The 11,090-nt window shown below is 37.6% G+C and overlaps 2 protein-coding genes across 3 annotated transcripts; both read right to left on the minus strand.

The window, feature by feature from the left end:
- Positions 1 to 3,496: 3,496 nt before the first annotated feature.
- edf1 (endothelial differentiation-related factor 1) lies at positions 3,497 to 6,396 on the minus strand. Of its 2 annotated transcripts, XM_014999797.2 has the most exons (6): positions 6,290 to 6,396; positions 6,098 to 6,208; positions 5,091 to 5,142; positions 4,769 to 4,929; positions 4,523 to 4,616; positions 3,497 to 4,103 (listed from the first exon to the last, which is right to left on the minus strand). In XM_014999797.2, exons 2-6 carry the CDS (start codon positions 6,173 to 6,175, stop codon positions 4,042 to 4,044), a joined length of 447 nt encoding a protein of 148 aa, XP_014855283.1. In that variant the 5' UTR covers positions 6,176 to 6,208; positions 6,290 to 6,396; the 3' UTR covers positions 3,497 to 4,041. The 2 variants fall into 2 exon arrangements, with proteins under 2 accessions (XP_014855283.1, XP_087867039.1); XM_088010913.1 differs by having other exon boundaries at positions 6,098 to 6,351.
- A 712-nt stretch (positions 6,397 to 7,108) lies between these two features.
- LOC148155988 (uncharacterized) lies at positions 7,109 to 9,051 on the minus strand. Its single transcript, XM_088010912.1, has 4 exons — positions 8,914 to 9,051; positions 8,117 to 8,255; positions 7,917 to 8,021; positions 7,109 to 7,778 (listed from the first exon to the last, which is right to left on the minus strand). Exons 1-4 carry the CDS (start codon positions 9,042 to 9,044, stop codon positions 7,617 to 7,619), a joined length of 537 nt encoding a protein of 178 aa, XP_087867038.1. The 5' UTR covers positions 9,045 to 9,051; the 3' UTR covers positions 7,109 to 7,616.
- Positions 9,052 to 11,090: the final 2,039 nt, after the last annotated feature.

Here is an 11,090-nt window from a genome sequence, read left to right on the forward strand (position 1 = left end):
ACGTTCTTCACATCTTTGTTTCCCCTGATTATAGTTATCACGCTGATACAAAGGATGGCCAATTGTGAGACGACTTCCACCTCTAACGACTTCCTCGGCAAATAGTGTTGTTAGCATATCCTGGTAGCTTCTGTTGTGGCGTATTCACTGATCTGGCTGGTCATTGGTCAAAGCCGACCAAGCTTTCAGCCAACTTTCTAGGTGTATCGCTACAAAAAAGAGTGATTGACAAAGTACCATTACCAAAGTTTTTTATTTAACATTCTGTGTATTTAATAAGTAGATGTGGAGACAGTTTATGCACTGTGGAAGCTTATAACCGTAGTTGTCTAAACATACAGCTTATTTTTCTCCATTTACATCTAATTTCTTCTCAAAATAAGGTGTTGGTTGTCGATTTGAACCTGTTGTACCTTCTCCTCCACACTTTAAGCCGCAGGCACATAGTGCTGTACTGTGAAAGCAACTGGATACTGGTTTTACTGGCCAAAACGATCAAACACACCTGCTTCTGTATTGACTGACAAAGTTTTCCCAAGCCCTACGGACTTCCACCACATATTTAAATGTTCTGACATTTGTTGAGGTGCCTTTTGTTCTTTGTACATGTTCCAGTGATTTGAACCAAGTGTAAATATGTTTCATTTGTCCTTTGTGAAACTGGCCTTTCACAGAATGTTCCGGTAACAATTTTGTACAGTTATTTGTAAATGATTTTCAAAAGCAAACGTGAGCCCAAGCAGGTCTTAAAAAGCCATGAATATGAGCAGCAGGTGTTATTTATGACGTATTAATTTTTCCTACGCAAGTCACTGGACGTTTTTCTGAGTTCACTGTCTTCTTTTGTTATATGTATACATTTCCTTTTGTGACTATTGTTGGGTGTAGAAAAAGGCTCAAATGATCTTTTTTCTGCTTTTTTTTATCCCCAATAAAAATGTTCAAATGAACTGTTTGGTAACAGCCTGCATGCAGGTGTTTGTCCACGACTAATTTAGATTTCTAACAAGAACAAACATGCTCTGAACTAATGCATAATTGATTTGATTTTCTTTTGTGTGTGTGTCTCTCCTATTTGCATCGCTCAATAAACTGTGCATATATTTTCCCACAGTTATATTCTGTGTTTTGACTTTTTTTTTTTTTTGTATGTCTCCAAGTTGATAGATATTTTTAAAAAACGGGCATTGGTGTAGGATTGTCTGTGGTGCAGCCCCACCTGGTGGTGTTGAAGATTATTGCACCTGAAGAGTATCCTCATACAAACCGTGGCAAAGATTTTTTTTTTTTTACAAACAAATCACAGCGAAATGATGGGTGTAGTACTTTAACAAAGTAGTTTAAAATACAAGCTGAATTTCCATTTATTTATTCTGTTCATGCACAATAAAGTGTAAGCAGAGCATCTCAGTTAGCTGCTACTAGTTTAACAAGTAGCAAGAATAGATGCTTAAAACAATGTGTTTATATTCAATTTAATATCTTTCTATTGCATTCATTTTGATAATTTAAACAAGCATGTTTTTGTATATTGTTGCCAATGCTGTTGCTTTAATTTTGGTCAACATAATAAACACATTTCCAACAATGAGCTATATTCTGTCAGTGTTGGTAGAAAGTGACTGTGAGAAGCTAATGCAGCTCAGTTATTATATAAATATGCACATAGCTTTTTTGTTTTAGCACAAATTAGAGTTTATAAAGTGAACATTTTAGTTCAGGTGTGTGTTTTACACAGACACGCATAAAAAAAACTATGTAAAAGTTGTATATTAATGACTAAACTGGAGATATTTTCTCCTTGAATTAATAAAAAGATGCTAAAATTTCTGAATAAAAGTTTTAAGGTGAAACATAAGTAGCAGCATTTTTACAGTGGAAATGTTTGCTGTTGCGAAAGACGCAGGTGCATCACCCATTAACCCTTCAACCTTCAACAGGTTGGTCGTGTTGAAGAATCTCCATTGTGGTTTGGAGCCTCAGGCCAAAGCAGGGCTCAGCCCTGTCCCCTTATTCCCTCACCCACCCACCAGTCTCCTCCGTGCTGCCACCGACTCCCCCTCACACCGGCCCACCCCACAGCTTTCTGCTTCACATCACTCCTTCAAACCACCGGCTGCTCCTCTGTCATAGGTGGAACCATGTTGCTAGGGTGTTTTGGCCAATGGAGTGGCATTTCCCAGAACACTGTCGGTCTCTGTCTCCCTCACACACACACACACTCACCAAGTAAATGAGTCTGTCAAGTATCCAACTAACCCACCAGAACCCCCACCCACCCACCTTTTGAAAGTTGTGCACCCTATTACTCCTGGCACAAAACTTACAGCACTACAAAAAAAAAAAAAAAAAAAAAATGCCAATAAAACTTGGAGGTGATGTCCTGGGATGCACTTGAACTTAAGGTCATGCAGCATCCAAAACGTCAACAAATCCTGTATAAATATTAATAAGACCAGTTTTTACAAACATTAAATGCTTGATGCCTTTCATACAAAGGATCAGTCATGCTTAGGGAGCAGCCATTACCTTTTCCACATCATAGAGCCAGATTGATTTGCGTCACTTCCCCTCACCTCCTTTAAGGAAATCATTTCAAAACTGCATTTTATAACTTTTTAAGCTGAAATATTTTTGGGCAACAAAACAAGCAAAAATAGAATTAGCTTGTAAAGGGCCAAATACTTATTCACAGCTAATCTCAACATTCCTACTCCAGTTAATTTTTTTAGGCCCGTTTCCTTAGCTTATATGAAAGAGCCTGCAAGTTATGGCTAAATATTTAAACAGAAAACGTGAACGTTTTTTATATGGCAATAAAAAGATGTCATTCTTTAATTCCTACACTTCAGTCATAGATGTGATGAGATTTTTTTTTTCCCAATTGTCACTCTGATACAGACGTCAGACTGGCTCCCATGCTTGGATGACACACAGCTACAGCTTCCTCTGGATGCTTCCTCTTCCTTAAAGGAATTGTAGCTTTTCCTGTTTCTGCCTACAAGCCAACTGCAGCAGAATTACACATCAGTCAAAACATGGCCGCCTCTACCTCCAGCAGCCTTTACATCAAATACTTGCATTTCAATTAGTTTTGCAATGGGAACAGTCTTTAATTGAATGAGAAAAAAAATTCTGCCAACCATCCACAGCCATTTATTTCAACTAAATATTATTTCTTTCAAGCTTCACTGATTTTTTTTTTTTAAATATATGGTTAGTTTTAAGGCCTTTTTTAAAATGCATTATCGGATTTTTATTTTTTGTGGCGCAAATAAATAGTCTTGCAACGCTGTGTGGCTTCTTGTGAGTTTTACAGACTCATCCAAAAGCATTCTGCCACCTGGTGGATCACATTTGTCATAACATTCAAGATTTCAGATTTTGAATATATAAAAAAAAGTTTGTTCTACAAAGTAAATAACATCCCATAAGTATTCATTTTATGAATGAACATAAGAGTATTATTTTTGCTCTGAAATCTTAAAACTTAACATAAACTGCTAAACTTTATTTATTTTTTTAAACCAAAACAAAGTACAGCATTAAAACATTTCAAGCACGGTATTAACATCCACCAAGTTGTCCTAAAAGTGTGGAGAAAAAAAAAAAAAAAACGCAATCAAGCACTTGTGGTTTTACGACATGCTCAGATCTGAAAGTTAGACTTGTTTGATCATGAAAAAGGAGTCAGCCTCTGAATGACTTACCACCATCATGCTAAAAAGCCTAAAAGGTGAAAGAAATTGACTGAGAAAAAAATGCATTCAATCATGTTTGTTTTACATTAAGTGTTGCAGGTTCGTACGCAGCCTGTGATACAGTCGATCACCAGGTCCTCGGGCAGGACGCAGGTGAGATCAGCCCAGGTAAGGGAGAGGATTGGAGAGAGAGGAGAAGTGGGATGTTTGGCTGGGTGGGATGGGAGATGGGTTACAGGAATAGGGATTTCTTGGAAGAGGTTTCCAAGGAATCTTTGGAAAGGATTCAGGGATAAGTCAGGGGATGGGGATGGGGAGGGCTGATTTCGAGGCTTTGTGTTCATTTCGTCTTGGGTTTGGCCTCCAGGGGTTGGCCAATATCTTTCCCACGCAGCTTTCGGCCTGACAGGAAAAATAAATTACAAATAAGAAATGAAAAAGACAGAAAACCTAATACTGAACAGAAGATATTTTTTTATATTCATTGGACACACTGAAACTAACAATTTAGAGCCTAGACTTCAATTAACACAGTACGAGATTTTTCTGGATTAGGTAAGTTTCTTATCAGATATGACAGGCAAACAACCCATTTACGCATTCAGTTCTGGTCCCAATACCAATGTGACGTGTCTATTGATTTTAACTAATGCTTCAATATTAAAATGAAAAAAAAAAAAAAAAAAGGTTCAGGCAGCAATTTTGTTCACCTTTTCAAGTAACCCATTATTAAAACTCCACGTGTATTTATTTATTTTTCCTACATCTTGTGTACCATATGCAGTGTTCTCGTGTTTAGGTGCATCAAGAACCGTTCTTACCAATGACTCGCTCAATTTTTCCCATGACCTGGTTGTTGGGTATCGCCTTCCCGCATTCGTAGTCGGCAATCACTTGAGGCTTCTCGTTAATTTTCTGAAGGCAAAAAAACCGGTTAGACGCTTAAACATGTCAAAATTAAAACAATGTGTTAAACTCCTATATCTACAAGTGAATTTATCAGTGAACGTCAGTAAAACACCACAAGTCGCCACAGAAGGTCGGTACGCAAAGCGTGCATTACTCACTGTGGCGAGGTCTTTCTGGGTCATTCCCTTCTCCTGTCTGCCTTGCTGAATGACCTTGCCCACCTCCAAAGGAACCCTCTCGTGGTGTAGCTCCTCTGTCTCCCTGTCCAGCTTGGCAGTATTTTTGGTCACGAGGTGCTGCTTGTTCTGTCCTGCAGACCCTGCGTGACAAGGAGCGGTTCGAGGCACTTAGCAGACGTGCAAATGCAGCTTTTGAGTTTATCTAGAGCCAATGTTGATCAGCGAAAAAAAATAATGAGTTCACAAACATTATTAAAGCTGCTAAAAACTTGTCTTTTTGTAACGAGTAGGAGATGCTTACATTTTTTAGTCGTCTCAATATCCTCCCCGCGTCTCTGAGCAGCAGTGATTGCCTGGAGGGGAAAACAAAAACAAAGGAGGAAGGTTGAACAATAAGTCTCCAAATTAATTGCTGTTTTATTGGTTGTAAAATTGCCTTATGACTACGTTTATGGTAAGCTTTATCTGCTTTTGTTTGTCACTTCCAAGGATGAAGCTATTAAATAACAAATATGCTTTTCGCAACAAAATGGCACCATGGTCACAAACATTGCTTCAACACAATCTGACATTTATACCCAGTCAGCATGATCTCCCAGCTCACTCAAAAAAAAAAAAAGTTTCCACATTAGAGGGATCAGTGTCGCCTGTCATTTTGGCAGAGATGTACAAGTGTTTACAGTTTAAATAGCATTTAAATGATAATTACAGTGTATTGAAATGTATTTAGATCCACGTCACGCGATTCACATTTTGTCATATTATAACTGCAAACTTTTGTGACAGACAAAATCATGTGGACAATTCCTTTTCAAACCTAGCAACAGATTTTCAACTGAATTTAAACCAGATGTTTGATTGCTTCAAATAAATATACTCATTTAATCTGGTTGCTGTCTCCAGTACTACGACGTATGTGCCAATAATAACGTTTTGTGAACTGTTTTAATGTGTCCAACACTTAAAAACGAAACGGCACTGCTTGTACCTTCACTTCCAAACTCCACATATGTCAAAGATTAATCTGTGTTGGCCAAGCCTGTAAGCTGCTGAGCAAAAAAGAAACATTTCTATCAGCAACATTAATATCTCTGTACGCCCCTGTGGATCAACATAAAACGGTCACATCTGTTGTCTTTACACCACACCACGCGATGCAGAAATCCGTCACATAAACAAGAATAAATCCAGTTTCCACGACAACAAACGCAGACAACTTGAGTGCGCCATTTTAATGTCTGGCAAGAAAACGATTCATGGGGAAAAAACACAAACCAAACAAACGGTTTTACGTGTACTTATACTGACCTGTTTGGACTTGGCCTGGGCAGCAGTAGGGCCCTTCTTCCTCAACACAGTCACCGTATCCCAGTCGCTTTCGGCCATGTTTTCAAGGGTTCAATCGGTTTTTTGTGATATCTGTGAATCGTTAAAGAAGTTCAAATGCACTCAATCTGTCTGGAAGTGAACCTTTTAAATAAGACAATGTACTAGTAGTACTTCAGCGGGTCAGCTCCTTCCAGAAATATCACCCCATGCGTTCTGCCAAACCTTTATTTATAACCGACAGTTAACAGCGACGTAACGATTGGGTCAACAACAGCGCCCTCTTCTGCTTGAGCGCAGTAATGCTTGAGTATGGCAGGTCATTAGAACATATAATCAAGCACCAGTCCCATATGTTTATTTAAGACATGGATGACATTTCTCCGACAAAATGGCTTTTGTAACGAACGGAAATTTACTTTTTATCAGTAGGATTATAGATATCTATGTTTACTTCTTTTTAAACCCACAGTGTTTTTTGTTTGTTGTATTGTTGTTGAGTTTATGTTTATTATTTATTGCTATAGACTATGCTTTTACCCTCAGATCTGGGGTTTTAAAATATTGCTGCTCTCTTAATTATAACTTCAATATAGGATCTCATTATAATTTTAAATTTTTCAAATGAAATTGTCTATTTCTCTATTCCTCAAATTATGCAAGCTACAGTAGCTGTTTACTTTCCATAATAAGTATGGAACATTGGACTTTTTCCATAGTCAAATGTAATAGGCTGCTAATAAGCTATCGTTGTTGGTCTGATATCCCTGTTAGACCTTTCAGGTACGATTATGCTCCAGTCAGCCTTTTTACCATTGGCCCATTGATTATATGGGAAAGTTGATTGCCTTCACCATGATAGTTTCTTTTTTAAAAGTCAACATTGCATCAGAAAGTGGAAAAAAAAACTCTACTTATCTAATTGCTACAAAATTATTCATAACAGTATGTATATTTATTAGCTGGTTTCCAAATAAATCCAACAGAACACAATTTGAAAAACTAACTTGTTTTATTTTGTAGGATTAAACAGTAAGTATACAGCAACACTTTCAGAAATCTAATACTCTTAAAGTGGGACATTGTTAACGTACAGCTGAAGACAGTAGCAATGGAAGTGCTTGTTGTAACCATATGCAGGAGCTCTTTTGGAAATTCAGGAATGCTACTTCCAGGCATACTGCCCTGCCTGCTTCAGCACACCTGATTTCTACTGATGATTGATTAATAGGCTTTTCCTGTACTGTAATCATCCGAATCAGGCGTGTCAAAGCAGGGCAACACCTAAAGAAATGCAGTGTGCCTCAAAGACCAGGGTTGGAAAACACCGTGCTGACCGATGAAGGCTGGGCTTTTTACTTAAAGTAAAAAAAAAAAGGGGGGGGGTGGGGGGGAACTTTTTCTGAAAAAGCAGAGACACAATGGAAAATATTATCTAAATTATAATTCTACTTTTGGATAACATTGCTCCTTTGGTATGTAAAAGATTCAAGGTTCTCCTTCACCAATTACAGGACATTTCTGAGGCAGCATCGCTGTTACGCCGCATACGAACTGGGGACCAGCCGAACTCAGACAGAGCATCGTCCGCCTGCTGACGTCCCAGACGGAAACTTTGTCTTGAACCCCGTCTGGACGTCCACGCCCGAGGTTTTGGATTCATCTGGGAACATTGAGAGAAATTCATGAATAAAATAAAAAAAGAAAAAGCACAATGCACCTGACTGTAGATAGATCAACAAGCAAGAAGGCATTCAGAGTATTCACGCTCCCAAAAAGAATGTAACAATCTGCTTCCTACCTGAACGAAAACAGCTGTGTTCATGTGAAGAGTCTCAACTCGATCGGATAAGTGATTTAACCATTCCAGATGGTCACTGATAGACTGGTTCAGATCGCTGTTGCTCTGTTTTAGGAAAGGGGGGGGAAAGCGTCACATGGAACATAAACATGAATTTAGCTAGATTTATTTATTAAAAATGAGGATTCAAAGAAACGCACCCCAGACAAGTTGTCTTTCACTTCAACTGCAGCAAGACGAATGTGCTCAAGTTTGTCAATTTGTTCTTTCAGCCGATCATCAAGCTCCTGCATCATCATCAGGCCCTCGTCTGCTCTGACAGAACCCTTAGCGGCCATCCTGGGTCAAGAACAAATGACTGGTTATTTACAAAGATCACAACCTGTTATTTATTTTTTAAATAACATTTTGCTGCATAGGATGTACATTTTCTGTACATCCTATGGACAAGGACGTACAGAAAATGGATGGATGGATGATGGATGGATGATAATGACCTTGAATTTGATACTGATGGTTACTAATGTGTCCCATCTGGATGTTAAAATGATATTAAACTTAATTTAACCATGCTTCAGCTCCAAGTTCAAAATTAGAATATCACATTAGACCAATCAGAAACAGATGTTTAAAGCACAAATAAAGTTATGGGGTGAGAAATAATCTGCTAGAGGACTGTTTGATGTAAGATGGTCACCAAAACATAATATAGTGAAAGCAAACTGGTCAGTGTTCCAAAATCAATAAAGAAGTATGTATTCCCAGCCCATGAGCTGCCGAGCAGTACTTACTTTGAAGCTGTTATGGAGATGGAATCAATAGTTCATTGAGATGACAACATCTCAAGTGAGACCTCTAATTTTGAGTTTTGACCGCAGCAAAAAACGGCCATTTTTAAACCCATCGCTTTATTTGCACGAGCAGCAAAACATCAAATACACGCGGCAGAATGTCGACAACCGCGAGGAAAATTAGTATTAAATAAAAACCAAATTACCTTTTTGTTCCTGAGGTAAACACACTCAGAATGCTTGGAGGTAGATCACTACAATACGGGGGCTGCAGAAGAATCCCCCTTTTCCGCATTCCCGAAGGAAAAACTTTCGTCCTCCCGCCTACATGCCTCATGAACTCTAAAGAATAATTTTTTTATGGGAAGTGGAGTATGTGAAAAATAGCATGAGCATGGACTACGTTATACTAAGTATGCAATTATGAAATATATTCGGATATATTAGAATAAAAGCTAGATTCATCTTTTTCTTGTAAAGAATACGTTTCTCCTCCTTACAATTTTCTGTTCAACCGCGTGGTGGCAGTGTTGCACCTATGACATGGTTTGGCAACTGGTATAAATAAATACAGAGTAAGATTCGGGGCAATAAGTCCCTGCATAACACGCTCTCTCTCTCTAATAACCTGCAACGAGAAATAGCACTTCATATTATGCTATTATTTTTACAGCTGCTGAGAAACTGTTTTTTTTTTTTTATGAGCCTGCCAAATTCTCAGTAGTACATATGTTTTGTTTTTCGAAAATAATTTCATTAAGTCATACAGATGACGTAATAAAAACTTGAAATCATAGCAAAAAATGAAAATATGTTTACACCTTTATTCATTTTATCAGAAAATGTAGCAATATTTTAATAGCTTTCTTGCTAGATTCAGGAATAAGAAGTTAAGCGTAAAAGAAATTTAGCAATTATTTGCATTTTGTAACAGACTCCACACAGGACTACAACCAGATCCTGCTGCCATGCCTCACGGTAGACATATTTCAAGACTGGAGAAGAACCGATCGGGTTTTTGTTGACCGATGCCGATTGTAGGAAAAACAACCACCATCACAAACAACACTTCTTGAATTTCAAAACTATTTTAGTATTTTCTGAGGCAGTATGGAACTTGTGAAGGGAATATTCAAAGCAAGTGACAGTGAATTTACAAAAATTGAATATCAATTCTTGTTTCCCACAGGTTATAGATGAAAAAAACTTATAAAGGTAAAAATATATAACCATATGGTAATCTTTTTCATCATGGGCGCAGGACATTTTCCAAAATTGATTTTCATTCTTGAGAGTTCATATAATCAACAATGCATTTAAGAAACCACAACTGCTTTATTTTTCTTTCAATAAGCTGATTTTTTCAAATAAAGGGAAAGTACTGACCAAATATCTGAAAAGATTGCGATAAAATGTTGAATGAGATGCAGTGGTCCTCTGACAAAGAAAAAAAAAAAGAACAATTTTTCACTAAAGTACAAAAAAAAGTCAGGGCAGCATCTTTAAGATACAATGATGAAAAAGGTGATTTTTTGGAGCTATCTATGAAAACACTCCAAGTCCAACAGATCCAAAGGAAAGCAGTTCATGTTAAGAACAGTGACTTGCTGAACATCAAATCCTTTATCGTGCCACAATGTTTAAAATAAAACGTTGAGTTTTGGCCTGTACCCCAATTAATAAAGCATGACTGTACAGTTTAAGTATGCATTTACATAAAAACCAGTGAAACATTGTAGTAAAGATAAACATTTTGTAGTGTCATGGAGCATGATGGTAACATAACCAGTGATGACATTGGTACAGAGTTCCAAAGTGCTGATTCTCACCTAAAAAAAAAAGAGAGATGCCTTTGAAATCCACTGGAACAGCTGAACTCACACATAAAACATTAAAAGAAGCAAAACACAAATACTTTACTTTTCTGCAGCAATCAATGCTTGATGCCCTTTGTAGCAAGTTTAAAAATAAAGAGAAGTAGTCTAAATGGGCCCCTGATTGTGATTAGTTGTGAGGTTTATGTTTTTTTTGTTTTTTTTTTAAAGTTTTTATTGCTAGAGCCACTTCAGAGACCAGATGCTAATTAATCGAACTGCTTCTTCACAATTCCCTACTGGGCTGTTCGATAGAATCTCAATTCTAGTTTAAGAAATTATTTGCCAGAAGCCCAAAAAAAAAAAAAAAAAAAAAAAAAACCTCCAAGGAAAGTTCAGCGAATCCCCAGCCAGAGGGATGTAGAGAAAAGACTCATTTTACGTAGACAAGCGAGTTCATTAAAACCAAAGCAAAGCAACAGGGGAAGTTATTTCACTGAGCTATCGGAGGGTTTCTCACATCAACTTTGAGCCCTCCTGTCCCTTTCTGAAAAACACCGTTGCCAGCT

This window comes from Poecilia mexicana, unplaced genomic scaffold (assembly GCF_051168715.1).
Source record: "Poecilia mexicana isolate PSO_F unplaced genomic scaffold, ASM5116871v1 scaffold_12, whole genome shotgun sequence".
NCBI classification, from domain to species: Eukaryota; Metazoa; Chordata; class Actinopteri; order Cyprinodontiformes; family Poeciliidae; genus Poecilia; species Poecilia mexicana.